This window comes from Echinops telfairi, unplaced genomic scaffold (assembly GCF_000313985.2).
Source record: "Echinops telfairi isolate 266 unplaced genomic scaffold, ASM31398v2 ScPeMD7_4;HRSCAF=17, whole genome shotgun sequence".
Taxonomy (NCBI): domain Eukaryota; kingdom Metazoa; phylum Chordata; class Mammalia; order Afrosoricida; family Tenrecidae; genus Echinops; species Echinops telfairi.
Genome location: NW_022103900.1, coordinates 49,701,799 through 49,716,914, shown reverse-complemented (window position 1 = coordinate 49,716,914; position 15,116 = coordinate 49,701,799). Strand labels below are relative to the sequence as shown.

The window sequence follows — 15,116 nt, the reverse complement described above, 5'->3', positions numbered from 1 at the left end:
GAGAGAGAGAGAGAGAGAGAGAGAACTTAAAGAGAAATATTTTTCTCTTGACAATAGTCTGCAAATGATATGATCTAAGGGGCCCAGACTGAGTTCAATTAAATAGCAATCATCTTACAGAGCAATTCCCTGTAATGGCTTCGTTTGCTGTGATTTCTTTTTCACATTTGAAAAGAAATATAGTTAGTGCAAGAGTTGCCACTGACCAATTAAAAATCTTGAGTGTTCACACAGAACGGTGGTCCTTAGCCTGATGTAAATATCAGCAAGCTGCCTGCTGCATCTTTCTGTGTTATCTGTGACCCTCAGAGACCTCTAGTGTATGTGTTACTCTGTGATACTCTCCATACTAGGAGTTATGAATCTGTTAATGCAGTTGATTTATTTAAGGCATGCCTATCCATCTGGTGGTTAATGGTAATTATGAATGCAGTGTCAGAATTGGTGACAATTTCACCGAGATTTTCTTCTCACCTTTATTCTTTGGATTCTGAGACTGATCGGGGACCTTGAATGGCCTGGATTGAGAGAGTGTGGAGCACTCTGAACCCCAGGGGCACTATCAGCCTAGTTGTATTCAGAAACAGCTGCCGATGATAATAATGTGCTCTGATGGTGCTATAGATTAGACATCAGGCAGTGGTTCAACCCCACTATCCACTCTTAGGGAAAAGATGAAGTTACCTTTAACCTGTAAAGATTTAGTCTTAGAAACTCAATATAGGGTCACTGTGAGTTGGAATCAACTGTATGGCGGTAGGGTTTTGTTTTCTTTGTCTTTTAAAATTAAAGGCAAGCGTAAGATAAGATAATTAATAGCATGTATTGAACACTTAGTCTGTGCCAGACATTGAAGAATCCTCATGACTCTTTGATACAAGTGTTCTGACTCTACTCATTTTGAACACATGGAAATTAAAACTTAAAAAATTTAAGTAACTTGTTACAATTTATATAATTTCCAGGTGTTTTACACTGGAACTTACATTCATGTGCTGTATGACTGCAATGTCTTTGACTCCCATTATACTGAAGCAAGTCTTTATTAATTTCTACTTTTTCCCCAGAAAGCTCAAATGTGCACCTAGGCTTTTGTATCAAGTTGTTGTTTACGTGCCATAGTGTAAAGGGGCACTTTCTTTCTTTCTTTTTTTCAAAATCATTTCACTGGGAACACTTACAGATTTCATACCATTCTATAGGTAAATCACATCAAGCAGGATTGTCCACTTGCTACCACAATCAGTTTCAAAATATTCTTTTCCTTCTTGAACTCCGTGATATTAATTCTCCTTTACCCCCATCCCCACCCCACTGTACCCACCAGAACTCTTATTCTAGGTTCTATAGGTTCTCTACAAGTTAATCAATCCAGGGTTTCATGTATCAGAAAAACAGAAAAATATAAAACAAAAATTCAGAGGGCAATTCCCAAGGACAAACTGCATCAGAGATAAACCCCAATATGAGAAGAAGAAAAACCACAGAAAACATTGAAAACCAGATGAGGCCCAATGCGTATCAGAGGGGGGATCAACTAAGAAGGTCTTCATCATTCAGGTTTATCATTTTGATCGCCTATAACCATCTCTCCACTGCATTCTATGTGGTAACTACTTTATTCCCATCTCTCCATTATGAAGAGAGGGGCATCACTGGAGGATTATTTCTGTGTAGATCTTACAAATTTATCTTGGGCTTCCACTGTCATCCATCGGCTATGCAAACTAGACTCCCACAATTCAGAATAAGACCCTACCTGGTTCGATGCTATCTTCATAACCGCTTTGCGAGCCCTTTGTTGCAGCTACTTTGTCATCCATATGATTGGGCTTCTTCCACTTTCCCCCTGGCCTCTACGTTTGCAAGCATGATGTCCTTCTCCAGGGACCAGCCCCTGATAGCACGTTCAGAGTACATATACAAGGCGATACTCCCACAAATGAAATATTCTCATTAATGCTAGGCATTTTTTTTTAACAAAACAACCTTCAAAGTACTCTCCATTACACTTAATACATTTGTCAAATCTGCCATTCCATTCATGGAAATATTTTTCAAATTATTTTGGTTGGATGGCTGACAGAACTGCCCTCGCTTTCTTCTACACCCCTTCTGCGTCGTGAAATCACTGTTCTTTCATGTCCCTCTTCATTCATGGAAACTTCTTCTTCATTCACAGAAACAAAAAGAAGTCTCACAGAGCCAGGTCAGGTGAGTAAGGTGTGTGGGGCAAGAGAGGCATGCTGATTTTTGCCAAAATATGGCACACTGAGATGACTGCATGAGTAGGTGCATTGTTGTGGTGGCAAAACCAGCCCCTGGTCTGCCACAAACCAGGCCTTTGTTGTCACACACTATTATGCAGTTTTCAGAACCTCTAAATAGAAAGCTTGAATAACAGTCTGACCTGGTGGAACTCCAAATACATTATGAGTCAGCATTTTCATCCATTCATGAAGTTGACAGACATCTAGAACAAGGTTTGTCATCAATAGACATTTCACCTTTTTCTAAAATGAGAAAACCACTCATATACTTGATTTTGTCCCTTAGCACTGTCCCTATGTGCTGTGTTCAATATCACAGCAGTTTCAGTGGCATTTTTCCTGAGCAGGAACCAAAATCTCACAGCCGCACCCATTCTCTTAAATCAGCCATCATAAAAATGGGGTTCAAACACAACTGCTTTCGTGAAAGAATTCAGTGACCAGAGAGAACCTTCTCAGGTGATGCCACTGGGTGCACCAACTCAGAGTGAGTTGCTGGAGGCTCACCTAGTGGGGAAAATGTGTACTGCTACTAAAGCACTGCCCAGAGGAGCATTTTAACTTTGTTGTTGTTGTTTTTTGGTGGGGTGGGAGTAGCCTTTATACTCCTTGAGGAGCATTCTGACTATACTTCTTCAAACACAGTTAAGTTCATTCATATGGTAGTCTGTAGTTCTGTTTAATATTCTTCACCTACACAAGGTGAAGATGCCCATGAGGCATCTGGAAATAGCAAGACTCGGTTCATGTATTTTTCTTTTCTTTATACTGAGGTGTCAGCCCCACTGAAGGCTGTAGTCTTTGATCTTCTGTTTCACATCTTCTTCACCTTCAGCCAGTAAGGTTGTTGATGATTTCTTCTCCAGTGCTGGTGCCACATTCTTCTTCAGAGACTCTAGCTTCTAGGATTCTTTGCTCAGCGCTCAGACTGATTGAGGTGAAAGGATACAACCCTGATGTATCTTTCTTTCTGAGTTTAACCACTCTGTATCTTCCTGTCCTATTCAAAGGACTGCCTCTTGGCCTATATATAGGCCAAGAAAATTAAATGAAGAAAATTAAATGTTCTAGAGGTCCCATTCTTTGTAATGCTGTCCTTAATTTCTAATCATCCATTCATGTCTTCAAATGTTTTTGCACAGTCACTGAAATAGAAGGCTCTTTCTGCTGTTCTCTACTGTCAGTCAAGATCTATCTGACGTCAGCAATGAGGTCCTCATGCCAAGTTTTCTTCTGACTCTATCTCCGTTTGTGGCATTACGTGTTGATGTGATACTGCACCAACAAACCTAGGGGTTCTAATTAGGTACTTTGTACAACATCAGAAGATCATTAAAGCTGTGTTTCATCATTATGTTCTATTTATAAACGTATTCAAAAGTAATAATAAAAAATTAATAAAAACGTTCTAAATAATGTCTTAGCATGAAAAATGCTCATTTTTGTTCTATTAGTTTAAATTTCAAATAATAATGCTTTAAGAGATAATTTAAAAAGTCCTCTTCTATGTTATTCAGAACATTTTTATCTTGGAAAAAAATATTGGCGAGATGAAAATCCTCCAATTCATTATTTAGTCATAAAATTCAAATTCCATATGCTCATACCCTATTTAGTATAATATGTATTGCTGCATTCATTTTCAATGAGTTTGTGTAGGTGGTGTTGGCTTGTTGTGTGATGGATTTTGCCCCAGAATGTGGATTTATTTATTTATTTTTTTAGAAAAATCAAGATCAATGAATGGTCCCACCTTCCAGGAAGCATATGTACCAACTAGGAGCTATTATGTGTCAATCTATTGTCATTGTAGCTAATTCCTCATCCTAAAACATTGGATGAGGTTGGCTTCAATCAGTTATAAAGAAGATAAATATGATGTTTAGATAGATGTGTTATATATTATGCTCAGAATAAAGAAATAGATTTAAATTAAAAGATGTCCTTGTCTTAAGGAACTGAGTTAGTTTAATCTGCCAACCTGGCCGATAAACACATGTGGAGTTAATTGAAGGGTGGAGGGATAAATGACTCGGTGAGCCTCGCCTTTCTAGTTCTCTGGCCCCTTGCTTTCTGATGGTCAGACCAGGGTGCAGCTGCCTTCACCAGTTCCCTGCTTTAGCTGGTAAGGTTCACTTCCTGGAAGACATCCCCGAGGAGAAGCCACATGAACCTACCCTGATACAGGCCTGGGTGCTGGAGCAGCCATGGGGAGACCCCTGCCAGCACTAAGATGCTTACACATTCACTGATTCAGCTTTCCTCCTGCAGTCGGCATCATAGTGTGTGTTTTGTGAGATGGAGGAGGACTTTGTGCATTGGTGTTGGACATATGGGTTAATGTTGGACTTGCGGGCTTGGGTTGGGATGTTTTCTTGATGTGCACTTAACCTTTACATAAAACTCTCTCTTTACCGGAGTTCCTGTGGATTTGTTTCTCTAAAGTACCCAGACTAACACAGGAAACTTGTTGCTGTAGTGGTTATGCATTTGGCCTCAATCTGAAAAGTCAGTTATTCGAAAACCACGAGCCTCTCCTCTGGAGTAAGATAGAGCTTTCTACTTTAGTAAAGCATTCAAGTCTTGGAAGCTCACAGGGGCAGTTCTTAGAGGATAGCTATGAGTCAGCATCCACTTGATAACAGCTTGTTTTTGTCTTTATATTTTAAGAAGCCCTATGTACTTTTAACCTATTATAGACATATTTGTTTAAAGAGTTGTTAACGTCATTGATTCTAAGCTGTTTTCTTGTTATTCCATGTGATTAAGTACTTTTGAAGAGCTGTGATTAATCATGGGTTCTAGCTGTGGATTCTTTAAAGTGATAAACTCAGCAAGTATTCATTAATGCTTACCTTGCCCAAAAGTACCAAGCAAATATGGATGGAGAGTGGATCCAAATCATGTGGGATACTTAAAGATTCCCAGACTTGGATTTCTCCTCCAGAGATACTGGTGTAATAGATCCAAGGTAATCATTCGAATTCTCACAAACATCCCTGATTTAGGAATAAGTCAAGAAAAGGAGTTCTCCCTCGGGAACATTTATTCATGTAGGGAGATGGTTTGGGTTGTCATAATCTGGGCATGGCAACAACTGGCATCTAATACGTGGGGCTGAAATTCTTCTAAATATCCACAAAACAGAAGACAAACATATATACCACATACACGTATCCAATATAAAATGTCAGTAGTGATAAGGTTTGGAAATATTGGTGTAGAGAATATATAAATTATAGAGGTACATCACCAGGGAGCCCATAACTAATCAGAGTGAATAAAGGCTTCTCAAAAATATCACAAATGAATAAATGAATGAATAAAATAAATGGAGTTAGTCCAAAATCTCAAAAAATAAAAATTTCTTAACTACATTACCAGGAAGCTGTTGATTATTTTATAATATGACTAGGGGACAAGCTAGTTGAAAAAATATGTGATAGAGAGTTGAACGAGTAATGTGCACCTGATAGGATATTTGTTACTGGAATTATATGACTAGATTATGCCTGTGGTTGTTTTTTAAAACTGATTAAAAACTTCTAAGTTCAAACTATTTAAATATGAATGAAAAGGGAACCATCTCTGTACGTGTCATTAAAACAGGTAAGCACAAACACAAATCAAATCTGGGGATAGCCTCTATGATGTGTGAACGTTTGTGTCCTCGGCTCACTCCCTCTTGCAGATTCTTTTTCCTAGTCTGATCTCTCTAGAGGTCTGATGCTCACAAGCAGGCCATATCATAACGTGCTGGGAGTGATTTTGCTTGCTGTCAATGCAGGGTTTGAATTAATAATAAAAGAAAACAAATTTAAAGCCTCAAATACCTCCAATGGCAACAGTAAAAATTTAATTTACAGAAAGAAATAAAGTTAGCTGAGTTGAACATCTTGTGCAGTCACAGCAATAACCAGATTTCGAAACATTAAAGCATTCTAATATTTTGTCAAAGAACTGGTGGCTGAACAATTTAATCAAAATAATAACAAAAGAATCTGTGCTCTTTTTAGCTATCTCTTGTGCTTCTGATGACAACCAGTTGGCAGACATGACAGAATGCCTGAAGCAGAAGAGTGGCATGCCGCCTCTTGTGCAAGAGTGCCAGGTCCCATGTCGAGATGACTGCACCTTCTCGCCCTGGTCCAAGTTCACGCCCTGCTCAGGGACCTGTGACACAACCCGCAGTAGGAGGCGGCAGCTCACAGGTATGGGGTGCTTTCTACTGCACCCGTCGGGAGTGATCAGCTGTGTTCCTCTGCAACTCCAAAGCAGAATATAAGCTCCAGAAGGACAGGGGTTTGTGTTAAGCTTGCTTTCCTCTTCCCTCTGGTATGTATATATTTTAAGGAGCGTTGGGTAAGCACTTGGTTAGGTGTGTGACTGTTACCTGAAGGGTCAGCAGTTTTAAGCACAGAGTGCTCCTGGGGAGATAAGATGTGTCCGTATGCTCCCGTAAAAATTATAGCCCAGGAAACCCTACGGGGCAGTTCTACTCTGTCAAATAGGGTTGTTGTGATTTAGAACTGACTCAGTGATAAACAGCAACATCTTTTGTGAAAGGAATGAAAGATATGAATAATTTTATAGCTGTAAAGCCTCACCTCTACATAATGTCCTTATAGTCATAAAAGCAAATTTGCTCCTCTTCTTTTGAGTAAACAATGGCGAATTTTATGGTGGTTTGCCATGTTATCACTGCTTCGGAAAGAACATAAAAGATGGACCTAATTTATCCTATTGTTTTTTGTCATTATCTTATAAGAAATTTTACAATTTTAGTAATGTGTGGCAAAAGTTACATATAGAGATTTTTCTTTTATGCTAATGTATTGGCAGCTTTGTTAGGATTTGCAAAAATGATGGAGATTAAGGAAACTAAGGTCTTAGAACATTTGTTTGCACCAAATGCACAAGTAATTGATGCAATGATATATTTTATGATAGTCTGTTGAAATTTCCTGGAAGTTCTCTTAAGAGAGTGTGCATTTGTATGTGCAAGAAAACTTAATTGGGAAAATGGAGAAGCAGAGAAAAAATGCCAGAATAATCATTGAGATAATAAAATTCTTGTTGACATCTCTGAAAAATTAAGCACAAATGACTAATTGTTGTTATAAGTGGCTCCATTGATAATGATCCTGGTTCCCAGGGTTTTGTCTCTGTCACTCTTTCCTTCCTCTCTCCTCTCAAACATTCATGGCAGTAAATGGACATGCTCAAACTCCAAGGGCCATGCAATTATTTTTCTCTCTAACACACACACACACACACACACACTCACTCACAATAAACAGACACTACGGTAATAGATAATGAGCCCACATAGATGTTTTGCTTCTGCCACTTTTTTTTTAAACCAAGAAGTTGTAATTCACTGTGTAGTTATACTTGTGGTATGACAAACCAGCCTTGACTAACACAGTTTTTAGATTGATCAGTGTGTTAGTCTGGGTAGACTAGAGAAACAAAATCCATAAATACTCATGTTTTATAAGAGAGAGTTTCTTATAAAGGATAATTGTACATTAAACATCACAACCCAGTCCAGTCCAAGCCCATAAGTCCAATATTAGTCCATGTGTCGTATGTAAGCATCTCAGTACTGGCAGTGATCTCCATGTGGCTGCTCCAGCACCCAGGGTTGCATCAGGGTAGGTCCATGCAGCTTCTCCTCAGGGATATCTTGCAGGAAGTGAGACTTGCAAGCTGAAGCAGGGAACTGGCTAAGGAAGCTGCACCCTGCTCCGACCATCACAAAGCAAGAGACCTGAGAACTAGAAAGACGATGCTCACAGAGCCATTTATCTCTCCGCCCTTCAATTAACCACACATGTGTTTATTGGCCAGGTTGGCACAATAAAGCTTGACTATCACAATCGTTAATTAGATAAGTTGTTTATACTGTGCACAAAATAATTTATAAAAAACATTTCTGGGTTCTTAACAATGATATACAATTAGAATAATTGAATAACCTACATGCACCTATATACACATATGTGATACCTGTAGTTTTATGTTTTTGGAGGGTTCAGCACAAATTTCCCTCTGACAGGGAAAAAACATTTTTTTTAAATTGTTCTACTAGGGATTGCTTTTATTATATATACATATTTGCACAAGCTGTTGATGTTTATTAGAATGTAATCAAAGGAGAAAACAACTGATAATTGTTTTCATATTGTAAGAACCATTTCTACATTAAATACCATGTTCCTAGTTCTTCATACTGTGATGTCATATAATACATAGGCTTACACAAAAATAGAAGACAATGCGTATTTGTACAGAATATTACTATTAGTAGTAACATTAGGTTGCCTTGTAAATGAAGTGGGGTTATTTTTCCCTCCTCTGTTTTCCTCTTTTCTCCCCCTGCCCTTTAAAAAATCTCCTTTCTCAACTATACAATGCACATTTTTGTCATTGTTTAACACATTCAGGTGCCAGTTCTTGGGAACGCCGCAAGAGAAGAGATTAACCTAATTTTAATTCAATGGGACCTAACTATAGATTTTTACGACAGACAATAAAGATATAATGTGGTTCCTGCAATAATAGGTATTTTATAGGATACTGTATTAGTATATCTTTGCTGCTCTAACAAATTGCCATCAATGGTGGCGTGCTACAGACAAATTTGCTATTTTACTGCTCCCAGGTCAGAAATTTGACATCTGTCTCATTGGTCAAAAGCATTGCATTGGCGGTGCTGTATTTCTTTCTGGGTGTGTGGAAAATAATTCTTTCCAGTTCTAGAGATCAACCTGATTCATTGGTTTTGGCCCTATGTGCCCATCTTCAAAGCCAGCAGTATCGCTGCTCTCTTACCATTCCTCAATAGTCTTATCTTTCTCTGACTCTCTGAGGGCAGGGGATCCAGTCCAAGGAAAGCTTGCTAGAGCTCAATACCAGTGATTTAACCTGGAATTTGAAGGACAAGTGAAAATTAACTGAGCTTAAAAAATGGAGGAGAAAACCATCTAGCATGTCTTGAGTAGCACATGCAAAAGCCAGAAACCAAATGTGTAATTTCTAGACAATGGAAGATCCCAAGTACTGCTGGATTGTAACACACCAAACACAGTGGTGCAGCTTAAGCAGGAGCCAAATGCTAAGGATGGTCAGGGCCTGGGCTTCATTCTTAAACCTTGAGAAGTTACTAAAGAGTTTTATGTCTACAGGCGATGTGATGAGATTTATGTCTTTGGATGTTGTTTCTGACTGCAATGTGAAGAACAGAATAGAGAGGGTGAAGTATGGGAGCAAAAAGACCTCAGCTCAAGATGTAGTGAAATCTAAACTGTAGACTTCTAGGATGAAGGTCTTAAATGTGGTGAATACCACTTGGAATGGAATCAAACGGACTGGTTCAAGAGAAATTTGGGAATTTGAAATTATATATTCTGCAATGCATAAGGGTCAGCAGTTTGAAACCACCAGCTACACTGTGGTAGAAAAATGAGGCTTTCTACTTTTTAAAAGTTATAGTCTTGGACACTTCTAGAGGCAGTTCTACCCTGTCCTGTAAGTTCACTGTGCATCGGCACCAATTCCAGGGAGCTATGATGCAAGCAGCACGATGGAAGTCATCTGAGGGTGACCTATCAACTTGTTCATGTAAATGGCATTGAGAAACACACACAAAAAGAGAGAGAGATTGTGATGAAAACAAGTTTGGACTTTCCCAGACTGAGTTCTGATCATATTTTAGGTGTGGATTTATAGTCTGTTGGTCAGAAGCATTGGCACGTTAATAAGATAATAATTTGCGATTCAAATTCTATAGATGAATGATAATTGCAAATCTTGGTGCCAGTGAGGCTTTCGGATCAGCAGAGAGAAGCGAGAGTAGCAAACACTCCGAGGAGCCCGGTGAGATAAGAGAGGACGATCAGGTCCCTGTGAGTCAGAATTAACTTGATGGACATGAATGAGAGGGCTAAGAATCCACCAAGAAACACATAGAGTAGTACCGATGTAGCCAGGGGAGTGAGCTGGGTATGCCCTAGGAGTTAGAGAACAGCAACAACAAGTTTCAATATGTCAGAATTTACGGATAGCATTGAAACCTTGTCAGATACTGAAAACCTCAGGAATATCAACAGAAAATTGACTAGGGCTCACTGTGCCAGGAACGACAGATGAAAGAGCCATAGCATCGAATCCATCATCCAAAAGGACATTTCAAGATAGATCATGAAGCACCAGCCTGCCTGTGGGAAGATAATATCTGTCCCATACAAGGAAATGCAATCTGTACAACTCTTATTCAAATTCATGCACCAACAATTGAAGCAAATGGTGAAGAAATTTAAGAACTTTCCTATGTCTTCAACCTGAAATTGATCACCATTGCAATCAAGATGCATTGATAATCATTGGTGATTGGAATGCAAAAGTTGAAAACCGGGAGGAAGGGACAGTAGTTTAAAAGGTAGCATCGATGATGATAGAAATGAACTGGAGGTCACATGATTGAACTTTGCAACACCAATTACTTCTTCTTTGCAAATAGCTGTTTTCAGCCACAGAAATGGGGACTGTCCGTGTGGACTTCGCCATATGGAATAAAGAGAAACCAAATTGACTTCATCTGTGGGAAGAAGCAAAGGAGAAGTTGAGTACCAGCAGCTAAACCGGCCAGGGACCCACTGTGGACATTGCTCACCTTCAAATTCAGGTAGAAGCGGGAAAAGATAAATAAAACAAGTCCACCAGAGCTCAAATGCAAAGCTGGGTCTATCCCACCTGAATTTTTAGAATATCTCAATAACAGATTTGATGTAATGAACATTCAAGACAGATGATCTGATGAAATGTGGGAGGCCATCAAGAACATCATCCATGAAGCAAACAAAAAAACATTAAAAAGACAGGAAAGAATTGAACCACCAAAGTGGAGATCGGGAGAGCCTCTGAAACTCGCTCTGGAGCATAGAATAGCTGAGGAATCCGACTGGCTACACTCTGTGCTGGGATCCTAAAGGTCTGCATTGTGAAGCACCACCTGCTTCTTTGGGAGGAAGGGGAGGCTTTCTACCCCTGTCAAGAGTTACAGTCTTGGACACTCACAGGGGCAGTTCTACCCTGTCTGATAGGGTCAAAATCAACTTGGTGGCAGTGAGCTTGTGGGTTTTTTGTTTGTTTTGTTTTGTTTTGAGCTAAGGGAAGAAATGATGAAGTCTAAGAGCTGAACAGAAAATGTCAAAGGGCAGACAAGAAGACAAAGTCAAATATTACAATGAAATATGCAAAGACCTAGAGTTTAGAACAGCAAGAAGGAAGGGCACACTCAGTATAGCTTATGCTGAAAGAACAAAAGAAAATATTCATGCACTATTGAAAGAGTCTAGAGGAAAATTATTGAAGGCTGAAGGATTCAGGAAGCACCCAAACAGATGGAAATAATTCCGTCACTGTACCAAAATAACTGATCGATATTTGACTGTTTCAAGAGGTAGCATAAGATCAAGAATCAGTGGGTAGAGAGAGGAAGTCCAAGCTGCACTGCAGGCAGTATCCTACAACAAGGCTCCAGGAACTGATGGATTACCAATTACGCCATTTCTATAAGCTGACGAAGCACTAGACACACCCACTCACCCATCAGCCTTAAAAAAAACGTAAGTTGGACTTCATCAAAACGAAACTCTTCTTACAGGAGACAGCAGTTGGTGTAAGATATAAAAATAACAATAATTTATCAAGGGGTCATGGGGTGGGGGGAGGAGCTAATACCAAGGACTCAGAAAGTAAATTCTTAGAAAACAATGATGGTAGCATATGTGCAAATGTGCTTGATACAATTGATGTATGGTTTGTTATAAGAGCTGGGGGAAAAAAAGAGCTGTAAGAGCCCCCAATAAAATGATCTTTTAAAAAAAGGTGGAACTATGATACCTAAGAAAGATTCTTAGTAAAATAGAGAAAATATGGTAAAGTTGAATCAAGTTACAGGCTAACTCGGATCCACTAAAAATAATTAATATATATTCACAGTTGTGAAAAATAATCTTGCATTGTCATTACTCAAAATTGGAATCTCATATAAAATTCCACCAATCGTGTGGTGAGGTACAGTTATTCTAGAGTAATTAAGTTAAAAGGGTTTCTGAAAAGGGAAGTAATCGCTTTCTCTTTGATTAAATCATATAACATTATTTGATCATTCATTTCCATATATTGATGTCAGAAAATTTCAGCTGCCTTATAGCAATATTTGAAATGAATTGATCTTGGTCAACTGTGGCTCTGTGACCCCAATCCCACTCCTACCCCTGTCCATTATATTTAATGTTAATTTGCTTCTTGAATAAAAGTTGTTGTTAAATAAATCATTGCATTTCAGTGAACTTCCGGACTAAAACCTGGGTTCAGTGGATCATTGAGATACACGGGAATTTCATTGGGTGATTTTTCAGAAGTAAATTGCTAGCCCTTTTTTCTAGTTTGTCTTAGTCTGGAAGCTCCTCTTAAAACTATTAACATAATAGCAACACACATATGGAATGATAAACTGATAGTGACTATGTATAAAGTTCATTGGCCAGGAGTTGAACTTGGGTCTCCTGCAGGGAGGACAAATATTTTACTACTGAATTGCCATTATCTCCCTCGAATAAAAAATTACTTGGCCAAAAGGTTGCTATTTAATACTTTTTTGTTTTGTTTCATTGACAACCCATAATTTTGAGAAGAATGTATACAAAAGATTACATTTTCACTGAAAGATGCTTCCAATGGCCAAGTGTTTACCTCGATGGCAAAAATAAATAATTAAACAAACAAGCAAACAAACAAATTGATGAGAGAGAGAGAGAGAAAAAAGGTGGTAATGAGAAATTTTTTAAAATCATAGAGGAAGAGACAACTTCATTTCACTTGAAATTTAATATTATGTGAACCTGCAGTTACAGAAATGCAATTTTTAGCAAAACAGTAGACCTAAAAGTAATACATCTCTGTCTCTTATTGAAACAGGGAAAAGCAGGAAGAAGGAGAAATGCCAGGACGCGGACACGTACCCACTAGTTGAAACGGAGCCATGTCCCTGTGATGTATTTATACCCCAACCGTTTGGAAACTGGTCAGCCTGCATTCTTCCGGAAGGCAGAAAGGAGTCTCATCGAGGATTGCTGGTACAAGGGCACTCTAAGGAATGTGGAGAAGGTGTGCGATTTCGAGCGATAGCCTGCTCTGATAAAAATGGAAGACCCGTGGACCTAGCCCGTTGTGGCAGCTCTGGTAAGGAGATGAAGGAAGGTGTATTAGTCTGGGTACTTTGGAGAAACAAATCCACAGCAACTCATGTATAAGAGAGTTTTATGTAAAGAAAATGTGCATCATGAAAACATCCCAACCAAATGCTGCCCAAGCCCACAAGTCCAACATTAACCCATTAACCCAACACCAGTCCACAAAGTCCCCCACCTCACAAAACAGAGGCAATAATGCCGACTGCAGGAGGAAAGCTGAGTCAGTGAACGAATAAGCATCTCAGCACTAGCGGAGGTCTCCACACAGCTGCTCCAGCACCCAGGGCTGCATCGGGATAGGTCCATGTGGCTTCTCCTTAGGGATGTCTTGTAGGGAGTAAATCTTGCAAGCTGAAGCAAGGAACTGCTAAGGCAGCTGCACCCTGGTCTGACCATCACAAAGCAAGAGACCTAGGAAGGCGAGGCTCACCACCCATTTTTCCCTCCGCCTTTCAATTAGCCCCACATGTGATTATTGGCCAGGCTGGCACAATTAACTAACTCAGAAGGGAAACGGATAAGCATGTTCATGTATAGACTCATAAAGTTTTCCAAGATCTAGGATTGTAACTTTACTCTTTAAGAGTGGTTTTAATTCTCCTTTGCCAATAGCACTGTAACACCCTGCCTTTCATAAAATATAGCCATATGGAGTGATTACACACAAATATCAACAATTGCTTGCAATGATTTGGATCCTAGACTAGAAAGATAGCTCACCAAGAAACTCTCAGGATATCTCTAACATTTGTTTATTGGGATTTTTGAATATTGACAAAGAGGAAAGGTGCTCCACACCATCTAGAAAGCCAAAACTCAAAACAATTAAGCATATTTGATGGTGTTCTTTGTGACCCTCGGGTTTTATACACACAGAAAACATCAGACCTTAATGAATTTCTAATATAAGTGACAGTATATCAATTTCAAATGTTTTACAGCACAATACGTACACACACCTAAATTGATATAGTAAAACAGTAGAAAAGAAACTAACCATCAACTGGAGGGGTTGGAGAGACCTTAATTGTAGAGAAAGCCCTATTTTTAAACCTTGAGGTTGTTGTTAGATGTTTCCCAGTTAGCTCCTCCTCAGTTAGTTCCTGTGTACATACAATACCACGAAATACTGCCGGGTCCTGTGATCCTCACAACCCTGCCTCTGCTTGGCCATGGCACAATGTTGAGCGTAGCTGAGTACGCTGAGCCTCTTGTTGCAGTCATTGTGTCGGTTCATTTCCCTGTGGGTCTTCTCCTTCTACCCTAACCCTCTACCTTTTCAAACCCGAGTCCCGTCTCCAGGGCCTGGCTTTCCTGGCTTGTCCAAATTAACTGAGGCAGCGTCACCATCTTCTGAGTCTGTACTTCTTTCTAGACAGATTTGCTAATTCTTAAGGTAGTACATAAGACACTATTAAAGCTTCTATGGGAAAAGTATTGAATGATGCCAGTAATATCAAAAGAAGATGGAAAAAATATACTTGTACCAAATATCTCTATCTATCTATCTATCTATCTATCTATCTATCTATCTATCTATCTATCATCTATCTATCATCTGTCTATCTATCATCTATCTATC

The 15,116-nt window shown here is 39.1% G+C and overlaps 1 protein-coding gene across 1 annotated transcript in view; it reads left to right on the top strand.

Annotated features, from left to right (window-relative positions):
* THSD7B (thrombospondin type 1 domain containing 7B) overlaps positions 1-15,116 on the top strand; it is a 936,033-nt gene that overhangs the window by 595,301 nt on the left and 325,616 nt on the right. Inside the window, exons 12-13 of the mRNA XM_045298904.1 lie at positions 6,287-6,481; positions 13,260-13,523. Coding sequence (XP_045154839.1) covers positions 6,287-6,481; positions 13,260-13,523 — 459 coding nt within the window. The remainder of the gene's footprint in view (positions 1-6,286; positions 6,482-13,259; positions 13,524-15,116) is intronic.